The 14,049-nt window shown below is 32.8% G+C and overlaps 1 protein-coding gene across 1 annotated transcript; it reads left to right on the forward strand.

Annotated features, from left to right (window-relative positions):
- The first annotated feature begins 3,099 nt into the window (after positions 1-3,099).
- Positions 3,100-8,276, forward strand: Tap42 (immunoglobulin binding protein Tap42). The gene is made up of 7 exons (XM_085191682.1): positions 3,100-3,338; positions 3,622-3,830; positions 4,367-4,481; positions 4,814-5,039; positions 7,222-7,375; positions 7,670-7,754; positions 8,092-8,276. Exons 1-7 carry the CDS (start codon positions 3,219-3,221, stop codon positions 8,200-8,202), a joined length of 1,020 nt encoding a protein of 339 aa, XP_085047808.1. The 5' UTR covers positions 3,100-3,218; the 3' UTR covers positions 8,203-8,276.
- Positions 8,277-14,049: the final 5,773 nt, after the last annotated feature.

Below are 14,049 nucleotides of genomic sequence, written 5' to 3' on the forward strand. Positions count from 1 at the left end.
TTATTTTTATTTTTATTTTTATTTTTATTTTTATTTTTATTTTTATTTTTATTTTTATTTTTATTTTTATTTTTATTTTTATTTTTATTTTTATTTTTATTTTTATTTTTATTTTTATTTTTATTTTTATTTTTATTTTTATTTTTATTTTTATTTTTATTTTTATTTTTATTTTTATTTTTATTTTTATTTTTATTTTTATTTTTATTTTTATTTTTATTTTTATTTTTATTTTTATTTTTATTTTTATTTTTATTTTTATTTTTATTTTTATTTTTATTTTTATTTTTATTTTTATTTTTATTTTTATTTTTATTTTTATTTTTATTTTTATTTTTATTTTTATTTTTATTTTTATTTTTATTTTTATTTTTATTTTTATTTTTATTTTTATTTTTATTTTTATTTTTATTTTTATTTTTATTTTTATTTTTATTTTTATTTTTATTTTTATTTTTATTTTTATTTTTATTTTTATTTTTATTTTTATTTTTATTTTTATTTTTATTTTTATTTTTATTTTTATTTTTATTTTTATTTTTATTTTTATTTTTATTTTTATTTTTATTTTTATTTTTATTTTATTTGTATTGTAACTAAAGGTCCTGGACTTTGTACTAAATTTCATAACTGTAGGTCTTACGAACATAGGTATCAAATTATAAGCAACATATTATATTATACTAGCGACCCCCTTGCGGCTTCGCCCGCTTTTACTACTGGATTATTCATATAATGTATGTTTGCAAAGCACTTAAGATAATGTTAAATTTATTAAACCCTAATGCAACCCGCATTTTCGTAGTTTCAATAAGGATTTTCCAATTGTTTTACACAGCAAGGATTTTTTCGTAGGTACCGTAATTTTAAATCTGTGCTACTAATCTTTTGAAGTACTTATTAAAATATATTTAAATGACTCTTTTTAGATAGTTAAATGACTATTTTTAAACGGAAGAAATTATAAACAAAAGCCTACCTACTAATAACTACTACAAAAAATATATCGCGCTGAAATAATACATTCAACTCCAATTATCTAACACGTGCAAACGCATCTAAATCTTCGTTGCTATAAAGGCAGGCGGGTCTTTTTTGCTTGTGGTTAATTCTGAAGAAAGTATTATGTCCCTGATGAAAAGCAAGCACTACGTGGCTGCCTGTGAGGAAAATTAAATTGAATTCATCGGCCGGGAATCGAACCCGGGCTGCCCGCGTGGCAGGCGAGCATTCTACCACTGAACCACCGATGCGTGTGAGGCAGGCGGGCGCGGTGGGCGCATGGCGAGTGGCGAGCCGTTTCGCAGCAAGGATTTTTTGATATTGTAACAACTTCTAAAGGACTTATTAAAATGAAAAACAGTGAAAGACAGTTTTGATCTACATTAAATAGCCAACGTAACTAATATACTTATTTATATGCTGAGAGGATGAGTAAAACTTGAGTCGATACAGCTGAAGTGTCAACGACGTGATGTGTCAACAATTAAATGCGTTTTTCTCTAAAACTATTCGCAATTTCGAAATTGTGTAAAAAGCAAATTTTATCTTCGTTTAACGTAGAAAATTAATAAAGTATTTTAAAGGATAAGGATTAATACCATTATGGAAAAATATGACCCACAATAAAAAATATATTGAAATTATTATTTTTAGACAGAAAAATGATCACTACACGTTATCCTTAAAAGATACAAATATGCCGTCGCGGACTTTTTTGTAGATCTTATTAAGAGGAACAATACTCCAGTACATTTTTTTCATGCAGTACTTACCATTAAAGCAGCGCATGCGCGAGAGTGTCTCAACGGGTAGGACTTTATTCATATTTATCGTATTTATGTTAATTTACATAAGAATGTATAAATAATAAACTATATATAAACCTTCTACGAAAAATACTCGACCTAATGGTGAAAACCGCAACAAAATCCGTTGGGTGGTTTAGAAGAAGAAGAGTTAGAAACAACAGACAGACACGAAAAGCGACTTGGTTTTATAAGATATAGGATGCCATTTCAAAATATAAGCGCCTTTATAAAATAATATAAACTCGTAATTAAATATAGTTATATATATTAATCAGGCGTTAAATGAGTAATATAAATAAATATATAATAATTTTCTTCTGGAAAGGATATCACACTTAATAACACTTGTTAATCACTTAACACTGAATAAAATTTATATCAAAATCATAATTGATCGGTGTCGGCACATGAAAGGTATATGAGAAGAATGTTCTTGGGGACATTTAACAATATAATAGAACCCGAAAAAAATGTTTTAAAAATTTTGTCAGTTTTAGTGTTTTTCTCTGCTTCTCTGCACTGCACACGGCTTAATCGATTTCAATAACATTTACACTATTATACTTTGGGAAACTTCCTTTAATTTACTGTTGGTTTTATATCAATTTGTTCGTATATAAAAAAATTGTATCAATTTAAAGTATTTTATTCAACCAAATTACTTTATAATTTTATAGTGTAAAACTTTAGTTTTTGATGTCAGTATAGATGTCTTTAAACTGATATGATTACATCATTGGAACACTAAAATAATCGGGGTTAGTAAATAAATAGTTCAAGCGGGTTAAGTCGCAAAGGGGTCGCTAGGCATAGCTCATATATTAAGTAATATAAAAATAGCGGATATTTTAAAAATCTATTCGTTTTATATCGATAATATAATAGATTCTTTTTTTTTTTTTATGGAAAAAGGATAAGGCAAACGAGCGTTCGGGTCACCTGATGGTGATCACTGCCGCCCACGACCCCGTGCAGCACCAGAAGAGCTACAGGTGCGTTGCCGGCCTTGAAGCTGGAGACAGACGCGCTTTTTGAAGGTACCCATATCGTACCGACCTGGAACCACTGCCGCATAAAATATCAATAAAATAGATTCTTTGAATAGTTATTTTTATAGTAATGTAATAGAAAGAAACAATTTAATTTTTATTAAAAAAGAAATCATTTCGCATTATTTTACTAGAAAAATATCCTCTCATGAGCGAATAAATATTAACACCGTTATTAAATAAATCTAAATTTATATCGATTTTACAAGATGGTAGTTACGTATGAAGAAATGTCAAAATATTATGTCAAACGTCAAAGTCATGCGAAAATAAATGACTAGCGCGACAAGCCTATGCGATAGTTGTGTAAAGATTTTTTGTTTTAAATTGAAATATAACAAATATAATCATTTAAATCATGTCACAAAGTAATAATAATTCCGATGAAGAGTCTTTGAAAGCCATATTTGACGAAGCTATGAAATTGTTTGATAAAATAGAAAATGATAGTGAAGCTACTAATAGTGATCCGGTGCAGGTAAGTTTTATTTAATATTGTGTAATTATATATACTGGAATAAGAAAAAATACTGCTAGACAGAATCTAATAACTAATGCAAAGTAACATCTTTATTCGTTTGTACATGTAGCATATTACTATTTATTTATGAGATACCATTTAGATACAAATATATCTTTCATAACATTAAACTTATCTATTATATCTTAATAAATATTATAATATATATGTAAATATTATAATATGGTATGATAAGCTAAAAATATTTTTATAATTCATCATTTATATATTTACATTTCAGCTAAGCATAAAATCAGCAATTTCAAAATTTGAAAAAGCTACTAATCTAGTATCTTTAACTGGAATGTTCAGTAGAAATGAAAGTTTAGAAGAGCTGCCTACAGAAACTTTACAATATCTTCTACTGCCAGCATTGCTCGGCACACTCAGTTTAAAGTTGTGCAATCAACCAAGGAAGGACATTATTAATGTTGCCGAAATATATTTTAGGTGAGGCTTAAACAATTTTATAAAAGATTGTGTCTTAAAAGACACAATCTTTATAAAATGTATAGTTATTAAATTCATATTAAATGCCGTGCTATTGTAAGTTTGGATTGTTAGTGATTGTATATGAAATAACAGGTTCATTCTGTATCCCATATATAGCAGGGTAGGCAGAGGAAACCTAGTGTTAAGACACTTTGTTTGTCCCCACTTTCCCTGAATTTTTCAAGGCATTGTGTGTTGAGTGGCAGAAATCAACACCACACCTTTGCCTTGGTGCCAGAGCAAAGAAATAAAAATATTAATAAATAATAATTCATTTCCCTGGGTGAAAATCTAAATGATAACCATCATATTACAGTCAAGCTCTTGTGCCCCTGCGCCCAAAGGTCCTCTAGTATTTTGTATATTAATCAGTCTCAATAGTGGATAAAAAAACGGTAAAAGAAGTGTTATAACTCTAAATTGTCTTTACTGTGTAATGGTAATATAAAAGTCTGTAATGCTAGAATAAATAAATTGTATTTTCCTTACTGCAGAGATTTCTTACAAAGGTGCAAAGATTATGGTGTTACGGATGTAGAGGTGCCACAGACTACCAGCAATGAGGTTTCTACCAGAACACAGACTGAACAGGCTAAAATTTCAACCATGGTAAGAACATAATAATAAAGTGGGACAAAAGTAGAGGTGATTGCGGCACAGAAGAGTAGCTTCTTACTGAATATGTAGTATTTGTAGGTTTATACACATGACTATAGAACTAATTTTATCAAAGAGAGTAAATAAAAATAATCGATGCGATTCAATCACACAACCGTTGCATTTACTTTCAGAGTGTGTCAGTGGTATACCACTGCGCCACAACGGCCTTTGTTATTGTTATTATTTGTAAACAGACTGTAACATAGAACAGGTTATTATTATTACTTGTGTAATTAATTTATCTTGTATATTTATTTATCATTATGTACTATAACTTTCAGGTCTTATCTCGTGAAGCTAAAATTAAAAGGTACAAGGAAATGAAAGAACTGAAAGAAAAATTAACAACTTTGTCCAAAGCAATGTCTGCACCCAATGTAGATGATGAGACCAAACGACAGTATTTCACAACTTTACTATTAAACTATGTAAATCAAGCATTAGATGAATTAGCTAGTATTGAACAGGAGAAGCCCATATTGGAATATATGGCGAAACGTGCTGGAGGTATGGTTCATGGTTTGTTTTTTATTAAAAAAATTAAAAACCTAAGAGACTCATGGCCCCCGCCATGTCTCCCCAGACTCAAGCGTGTGACTGCTTAGATGACGGTTGTGGGTTCGATTCCCACTTACGTAATGAAATATTTAATATTTTCGCCCCCTAGCTCTGATAACGAAGTAAAGAAGGGTGTAGAGTTCCGACATTTCACATGCAATGCCTTGAGATTTCGGTGGAAAGTGGAGAACAGAAATGTCTTAAAGCGAATGGAGTTAACATTAGACTTCCAGGTTCCCTCTGCCTACCCTGTTATGTTCAGGATACAGTGTCAAAGTAAAAAATACTGTTCGAGTTGATTGTTCCCTCTGCCTACCCTGTTATGTTCAGGATACAGTGTCAAAGTAAAAAATACTGTTCGAGTTGATTGTTCTTTACAATTAATCAGGTCTCATTTTGTAATATTAAAAAAATAAATAATTATAATATTAACTATTAATATAGTCCGAGAAAACTATGTCATCCTATATATATATCTTATAAAACAAAGTCGCTTTTCGTGTCTGTCTGTTGTTTCTAACTCTTCTTCTTCTAAACCACCCAACGGATTTTGATGCGGTCTTCACCATTAAGTCGAGTGTTTTTCGTAGAAAGTTTATATATACTTTATTATTTGTACATTCTTATGTAAATTAACATAAATACGATAAATGTGTATAAAGTCCTACCCGTTGAGACACTTTCGCGCATGCGCTGCTTTAATGATAAGTACTACATGAAAAAAATGTACTGGAGTATTGTTCCTCTTAATAAGATCTACAAAAAAGTCCGCGAGTGCATATTCGTATCTTTTAAGAATAACGTGTAGTGATCATTTTTCTGTCTAAAAATAATAATTTCAATATATTTTTTATTGTGAGGGATACTTTTCCATAATAGTATAAATCCTTATCCTTTAAAATACTTTATTAATTTTCTACGTTAAACGAAGATACAATTTGCTTTTTACAATATTTCGAAATTGCGAATAGTTTTACAGAAAAACGCATTTAATTGTTGACACATCCCGCCGTTGACAGCTGTATGTTACTCAAGTCTCACTTATCCCTTACTCTCAGCATATAAATAAGTACATTAGTTACGTTGGCCATTTAATGTAGACCAAAACTGTCTTTTACTGTTTTTCATTTTAATAAGTACTTTAGAAGTTGTTACAATATCAAAAAAATCCTTGCTGCGAAACGGCTCACCACTCGCCATGCGTCCGCCGTGCCCGCTTGCCTTACACGCATCGGTGGTTCAGTGGTAGAATGCTCGCCAGCCACGCGGGCGGCCCTGGTTCGATTCCCGGCCCATGCATTCTATTTAATTTTCCTCACAGGCAGCCAAGTCGTGCTTGCTTTTCATCAGGGACAGAATACCCCCTTCAACATTAACCACAAGCTTTAAAAATAACCCGGCTGCCTCTATAGCAGCGAAGATTTAGTTAGATGCGTTTGCACGTATTGGATAATTGGAGTTGAATGTATTATTTAAGCGCGATATATTTGGTTTCACATTTTTTGTAGTAGTTATTATTAGGTAGGTTTTTGTTTATAATTTCTTCCATTTAAAAATAGTCATTTAACTATCTAAAAATAGTCATTTAAATATATTTTAATAAGTACTTGAAAAGATTAGTAGCACAGATTTAAAATTACGGTACCTACTAAAAAATCCTTGCTGTGTAAAACAATTGGAAAATCCTTATTGAAACTACAAAAATGCGGGTACAAAAGTGCCTTGCAAACATACATTACATGAATAATCCAGTAGTTAAAGCGGGCGAAGCCGCAAGAGGGTCGCTAGTTATAAATAAAACATTAGTATTAAGTCGATACTTTTCGCCCAATTTGCGAAACGTTGTGTTTAATAGTGGTGAAACTCACCACTGAGCTTTCTCTTCCTACTGAAGTGATGAATGACAATGCTTCTTTCCCTAAGTGGGAATCAGACAGACAACTGCTGCTGTTTACACCCATCCTTTGCGATTAAACTACACTTGATTTTCTTCCCTGTTCCAATCATAAACAATCACAAAGTAAATTCGGGGGTTAGTCATAATGTCATTACAGAATACCTTTACATCAAAACAAATGAAGCACATATAAAGTGTTAAAAAATATTTATTTTTTTTATTTTTATTTTACAGGTCCCAAACCATCCCATAGAGAAAGAGCACCTCCATTAAAGCCAGTAATAATAACCAGAGATGCCTTACAAAAGGCAGTATATGGTGCAGGATACCCATCATTGCCCACCATGACCGTAGAGGAGTTCTATGACAAGAGGGTTAGAGATGGCGTGTAAGTTATATTATTACTACTATTTAGATATTCTTTACTTCCATACTTATGTAATAAAGCTGAAGAGTTTGATTTGTTTGACGCAGTAATCTCAAAAACTAGTTCAATTAAAAGGACAAAAAATTGGAAAAATAAGAATAATGATATAATATAACCCATTATACCTGCAGTGAGAGCTACTATAAGTAGTAGAATGTGTCGTGCACAATACGACACATTTGATTGCGATTGTTACGACACAACTTTTTTTCGTCTATGTTGTCAAATCCTAAGCTTTTATAAGTTTTATTCCAGATTCCCAGGTGCTGGTACAAATATACCTCATACTACAATACAAAACGCCGAAGCGGATGCAGATGAGGACGAAGAAGTTACGAAAGTAAATAAATATGTTTTGTTACTTAAGATATTATGGAATACTGAGATGAGAGATTTTTATTAATTTACACATGGCCCTATATTTTTCTCTGTCTAGACTTATAAAGTCTGAAGAGAAAAGTGTCCAAAACTTGTAAACGCGATGGTTATAAAGTCAAATTCAATGATGGTACAGTCAAAAAATTGTACTACTTCTTTAAAATACATTGTTACTGTCTTAATATTAAGACTATTATATATAATATTTTTAAAAGATAATTTCAAGAAAATAATTTCCTTGTAATTGTTTTTTAAAACATTATTACTGTATATTAAAAATATTATTTCCCTTTTTTTAGGAACGGTTAGTAGAAGCAGACGACCCTGAGGAATTAGCAAGAAAACGTAACATGGACGAATATAAAGATGATCATCGCAGAGGATGGGGAAACAGATATAATAGGAGTTGAAGTTAATGTTTATATATTGTATTTGTGCAGTGTCACTAATATAATGTTTATTTATAATAAACCTTTTAAGCTTTTATTGTTTTTTTATTACTTTTTAAGATTTTTTCGTGATTAGGGACGGAAATATGTGGAATTGTAATATATTGGAAATATGTGGAATTGTATATGTAAATAATCAAAATAAAATCAACTTAAAATTCTATTACTACTTGCTTGGGGAAGAGTAGGCATTAGTGTAAATTAAAACTTTCCGACTCTTGCATCTACTTTTTTAACAAAACCTCTGTTATCACAACAACTCATTTTATTTTCTAATCTTGCCTAATTTTAATTAAAGTATACATATCAACAATTGTCATTAAAATATTCATAAAAATAGTAAATAAAATATGGTTACTTATTTAATTTTTAAAATAGATTTTATATTAATAGTTTTGATATTTGCAACAATTTTATTATAAAAATGTAATCAACCTCTTTAATTAAAAGATATTTTTGAAAATAAGTTTATAGTAATTTCCGACCACATGAAGCGTAATAGTAGTAACTATTACGCTTCATGTGGTCGGAAAATTTGAGATGCACTTTTAGACTTGGAACGGAAGAGATCGAAGAGAAGAAAGAGATCCTCTAGAATATAACATGTTTGTTGTTTCAGAGATACATTGTACAAGCTTAATGGTATTTTGTTCTGAAAAGAAATATAAGTTTAGCCGCCATGTGTTTGATTTCGTTACATTATATGTATTGAAAAAATGTAAAAAAAAGAAATAATACCAGCAAAGTCAAATAAAAAGCCTACACTCAAAAAATACGTAACTTTAAGTAATGATTGACATAATACACGAAATGTTACCTACAAGCGCATTGTTACGCGGCGACTTTCTCCCCCGCGCCGCGGCCGGAATGGAAAGTATCGATAGGATGTGGATGTGTCGTTCAGGTGACGTGTCAAAAATGTTTAATTTGTACAAGAGGTCTCGTTATTATATAATTTAACTCATATTCACAAAAAAATGCTGTAATGGTGGAGAGTGACTAGCATTTCTCATTGAGTCGGAGTATCGGAAGTACTTTGATGTCTAAATTGACTGTCGGTACAAGTTATTCACTAAAGTCTTGCGCCGACATCGCTGTATATAATTATTTATTAAAAAGATATTATTCCATATAAAGATTATGATTTGTTATATTCAATTATATTATTGCATAATTTTCGAGACATTGGGGGTTGAGTGGCGGAACTCAATATCGTTTATCTTGATTTAAAAAAAAACTAAATATTTAAAAGGTAAGCGGTGTAGAGTTTTGCCACCACAACACGTAAGAAGCCTCTGTCTCCAGAATTCGGCGGAAAGTGTAAAGCGGACTGTCTTAATACTAGGCTCTCTGTTTACCCTGTTACATGCGGGATACAGCGGGAAGTTGAAAAAGAGAATACATAACAATAATACAATAATACACAATAAATAATAATAGGTACATACTAAATAAGTACCACATTTCATACCAGGCCCTAGCACAAGCTGTCAATGAAACCTACCGCGAGCGCGATGTAGGGCAAAGAGAGCTCGCGGGTTCCTCGACGGAAGTGCGAGTTGCGACGGCTGCGACGCGACGCGGAAATGAAAAACTTTTTGTTTACAACTTGCTTGCTCTTCTAGGTTATTATATCATGGATATGGTATGGATTTTATATTGTTTTATAAATGAGATTTGTTTTATGTTATATAGCAGCTAAATTGTGTTGAGTGACGAAACTCTACACCACGCTTGGACTTCTTACCAGGGCGAAGAAATGAAATAAATTTACTCCTTTGAGTGGGAATCGAACCCGCTGCGTTTACAGTCACGCGGTGCCACTGCGCTACGACGCCTCTGACTGACTCAAATAAAGAAAATGAAATTTTAAACATCTACAAACATATTATCACTATTACTGCTTTTGAATATGTACCTACAATGAACTGAAACCTAGCGTCATTACATTAATATATTACCACATCAATTTTTCGTACATCACAAACACCAAGGCTAAAAAGCTTCTCGTGCAAGCCCATTCATACTTCTTGATTTATGCGGCAAGTGTTTTACTCAACAATTTTCCTTATTCCTGGTCGCCTGATCCATTTAAGTATTTATGTCAGGGCAATTACAATTAAATAGTTAACAGTTTTATATTCAATTATTCTAGGTATTGCACATGTATTTTATATTGTGGCAAATAAATATGAATAGTATTTAATTACATTCCATTCATTCTTTGTATGTAATTGGTTCTACTATATTACATAAAAATATCGTTGTCCGTTTCCGTTCCATAGAATCATTCTGTACTGAGCGGCAAAACTCAACGCCGCTTTAGTTCTTTTAATGTGAAAATAAAAAACTTAAGGAAATATCATTCGTTCCTCTATATATTATTTATTTATAGTAAATATGATTGAACCCTACGGAACCATTATACTATTTTACCTTATCAGATCAGGACAATCAAGTAATTTTAATGTTATATTATTTGGGATGTGACGATGCACAGCATCTGTGAGAGAGGGCGCTGTATACTTCCCTTTGATTATCCAATGATTTTCACTTCCGGTTGCTGTCTTCGACAAATCAGCGATCGCCGGAAGTCACGTGGTCTCAGGTGGTAGGGCGCCGGAACGTATAATAGGCGACACTACGCTTCTTACCTCATAGCGTCGTTATTTCCCATTAGAGTAACATCGTTTAAAAGTGAAAGTGCTGTGGTAAGTGTAGTGTTGGAGGTGGAATTTCTTCACATCGTGAACCGGATTTCTATATGGGGCTTACTCCTGGGAAGGCCTCCAGCAAAGATGTTCATCCTCATCAAGAGAATTTGCTTTTGTGAAATTCAAAGGTAACAAAATGGACAACGGGTGAGTCATTTGAATCTCTTGTGTAACAAGTTTCTACATGCATGTAATACTGTTCTACTGCTTGGTATTATATATACCAATACTGTAGTGGATTCTGAGCTTACCGAACACGGCTGTGTTATAACCTACAATTAGGTTAGGTATTTGTCTCAGATTTTCAGCAGTTATGGCCCAATTTTATTCAACTAACGGGCATTGCAAAAAGCAAGAGGACTCATCGCTTGTTTAACGCTCTCGGCATAATGTCATGCGATGTAAACGGAGTTTACTAAATAAATCGGTTTTCACCGAGTTTACTTAGTTGTATTATCCATTAATATACTACCTTCGTTTAAATACGATAAATTCGTTAGGAGCGTATCCTGAGCGAGTTATCAAACATATAAAAAAAATCTGTTCTCATATATATCAGGGAAGCGGATTATTTAATAGTTGCCAGTTGTCAAAACCAGATGGCGTTGCCTGTCACTCCGACGTGACACCGATCGATGACAATCAGAAATGGGATCGGAACAAGCTCCGGTCCCAACCACCTTATTCTGCAACATATATAAGTCTGTCTATTTTTAGATAAATCAAAGCCTCCTGGCAGGAAAAGTGTTTCAAACACGGAATATCGGAGGTTCATTTTCTCAATCCTGGAGGAGTGAGGATAAAAGAATTGTGGATTTGCTGCTTATTCATGGTTACTGCCATCGCTGTGAACGTCATAACATTTAGCAATGGGCTCCATAGTATTTAGCAATCACGGGATCTTCTGAATGGCCTCTTCGGCAAAAGTTCTAGCCAGTCACCTTATCATAGTTGCCTTAAGAGGGACTCGGGCTATTACTTGACATAAGGTATGTCCAACTATTTAAAGTGCATTTATCCATACATTAGAATTTAAAAAAGCTCGGTACTATTTTAATGCTATATGAGTATAAAACTCTAGCACGTTTAATTATACATTAGCAATTGTCAAGTATCAGTGCATACCGGATATCGGTAGTATGGAGTGAGAACCCGCCGACGGGTAACACAAGCCCAGAACTTAGTACAAGGGTGGTGCATGATTGTTAATAATTTTATTTAAATGTAACCGTATCTTCCTGTATACATGGTGTTAAGAAATACGGAGGCTGCCTATGGGTATATCGGAAACGGGTGTAGATGGTTTGGGGGCTCTGAAAACTCTTTTCGACTTAATAATGAGCATTCTCCATATCGTCTCTGGCTTTATCCAATAAGAATTTTCAAGCGGTTCGAGAAAGCAAGGATAGAAAATGGTTCGACTCACGTTCTACAACTGATAAAGCAAACCAATAGGATATGGATGGTTGAGTAATGGATAAAAAGAAGCAATGTGTCAAAACTAAATTAAAAAACTGACTAAAATAGCGGGTTCAAGTATTATAAAAAGTTTCTTTGGGCTAATTTGGCATTACCCTCGTGCAAGTGAGTGCACATCCCCGCGAATGCCGCGGCAAAAGTATTTTATAGCTGACGTACTATATAATACCGTACATCCCTGTGGTGCATTCGAGTAGCCATCAGAATTGAAGCTGATGTAGTGGAAGAAATCTATAATCCATCTAGAAGAAAAGAATCCAGCTAGAAAATGCGACGGCGACTGATGTTAGTATTTGGAAAAAGAAGTAAAATTTGCATCTAGCAAGAGTAAGAAGCAGGAGAAGGAGGAAAAGAAGGCAGCTAAATAATTCAGAAGGCAAATCAGGACCAAATTAAAGTCGCCAGTTGAGCGACTTATTACTGAAGTTGTTAGATATGACAAAATATGAAATGCAAGAATTACAGACGACAACCTTTTATTACTAAGTTGTTGGATACGACAAAGTATGATACACAATAATATTGCAAAAAGACTATCAAGAAGTTTCATTCGTTTTTTGTAACTTTGGTTCCAAAGCTGGGGAAAGCTAATGAAAATAATCGTCTTCATGGGACATGAGGGCTGTGTAAAGGTAGTTACATAATATATACCTTGGCGATATCCATGTGCGTAACGTAGATATTCCGCCGCATATTGCCATGAGTTTTGCATAAACTGAACCTGGCTAGCGAGGTGTACACGTAGTCACAACTCCAATATGGCGGAGAGCATGTTGGATGTCTACGACATCATTAAGTCCGGGGAAGTCGGACGTTTAAATTGAGTACATCTGTATTTAAATCGTATATTTTGTCACTGTGAAGTTGCTCCTAAAAGCGAATTTCAGAGAGTGAACTATTGTCGTTCTAAAATACAGCTAAGAAGCGATAATTGAAATATTATAAAATTGATACCTTTATATGTAAATGTATAGTAGTATCAATTACTTATAACTTTATTACACTTCGAAGAATGATATAATCATTAGTCGGCCTGAATTTTGTTGAAAAACTAATGAGCTCATAAACTCACATTTTCTAACGCATCGTATATCAAGTACAGTTTGCTTCAAAACTGTACCTAAGTAGCAGATAGGACATTCATATCATGAATTGTCGGTCTGGTTGCGGATCGGGTAAGCATTCATTGATGCTTTTGTGAAGTTGTAATACTCAAAGTATGTGATAATGAAATCAAGTCTTAAATTTTACAAATGCGTTCAAAGGTTTGACCAGTATAAGAATATATTATTGGGCTAAGTACATAATATTTTATAGAGCATTCTATTAAATACTCTAGTGTTATAAATATGTTGTACTAATGGCATCAATTTCAAGGTAAAAATTAACTTGGGTAACTACTTCATCGTCATCATCATCAGCCTGTCCTCGTCCACTGCTGGACGTGGGCCTCTCCAATGGCGCGCCGCTGGACTCGATCTTCGGCTCTCTGCATCCGGCCGTTGCCGCCACCTTGCGGACATCGTCACCCCATCTAGCGGGAAGACGTCTTTAATTACGCTTGTCAAGGCGTGGTGTCCACTCTAGAACGCGTCTACTTACTATAAATTTATTA

Source organism: Heliconius melpomene, chromosome 10, assembly GCF_056956725.1.
Source record: "Heliconius melpomene rosina isolate 202511_hmr_F chromosome 10, ASM5695672v1, whole genome shotgun sequence".
Lineage (NCBI taxonomy): Eukaryota > Metazoa > Arthropoda > Insecta > Lepidoptera > Nymphalidae > Heliconius > Heliconius melpomene.

Excerpts from the sequence above, each read along its gene's own strand:
- Tap42 (XM_085191682.1), top strand. The coding sequence starts at position 3,219 with ATGTCACAAAGTAATAATAATTCCGATGAAGAGTCTTTGAAAGCCATA. Across the intron at positions 3,339-3,621 it reads CTAATAGTGATCCGGTGCAG|CTAAGCATAAAATCAGCAAT; the intron begins GTAAGTTTTATT and ends TTTACATTTCAG. Across the intron at positions 3,831-4,366 it reads GTTGCCGAAATATATTTTAG|AGATTTCTTACAAAGGTGCA; the intron begins GTGAGGCTTAAA and ends TCCTTACTGCAG.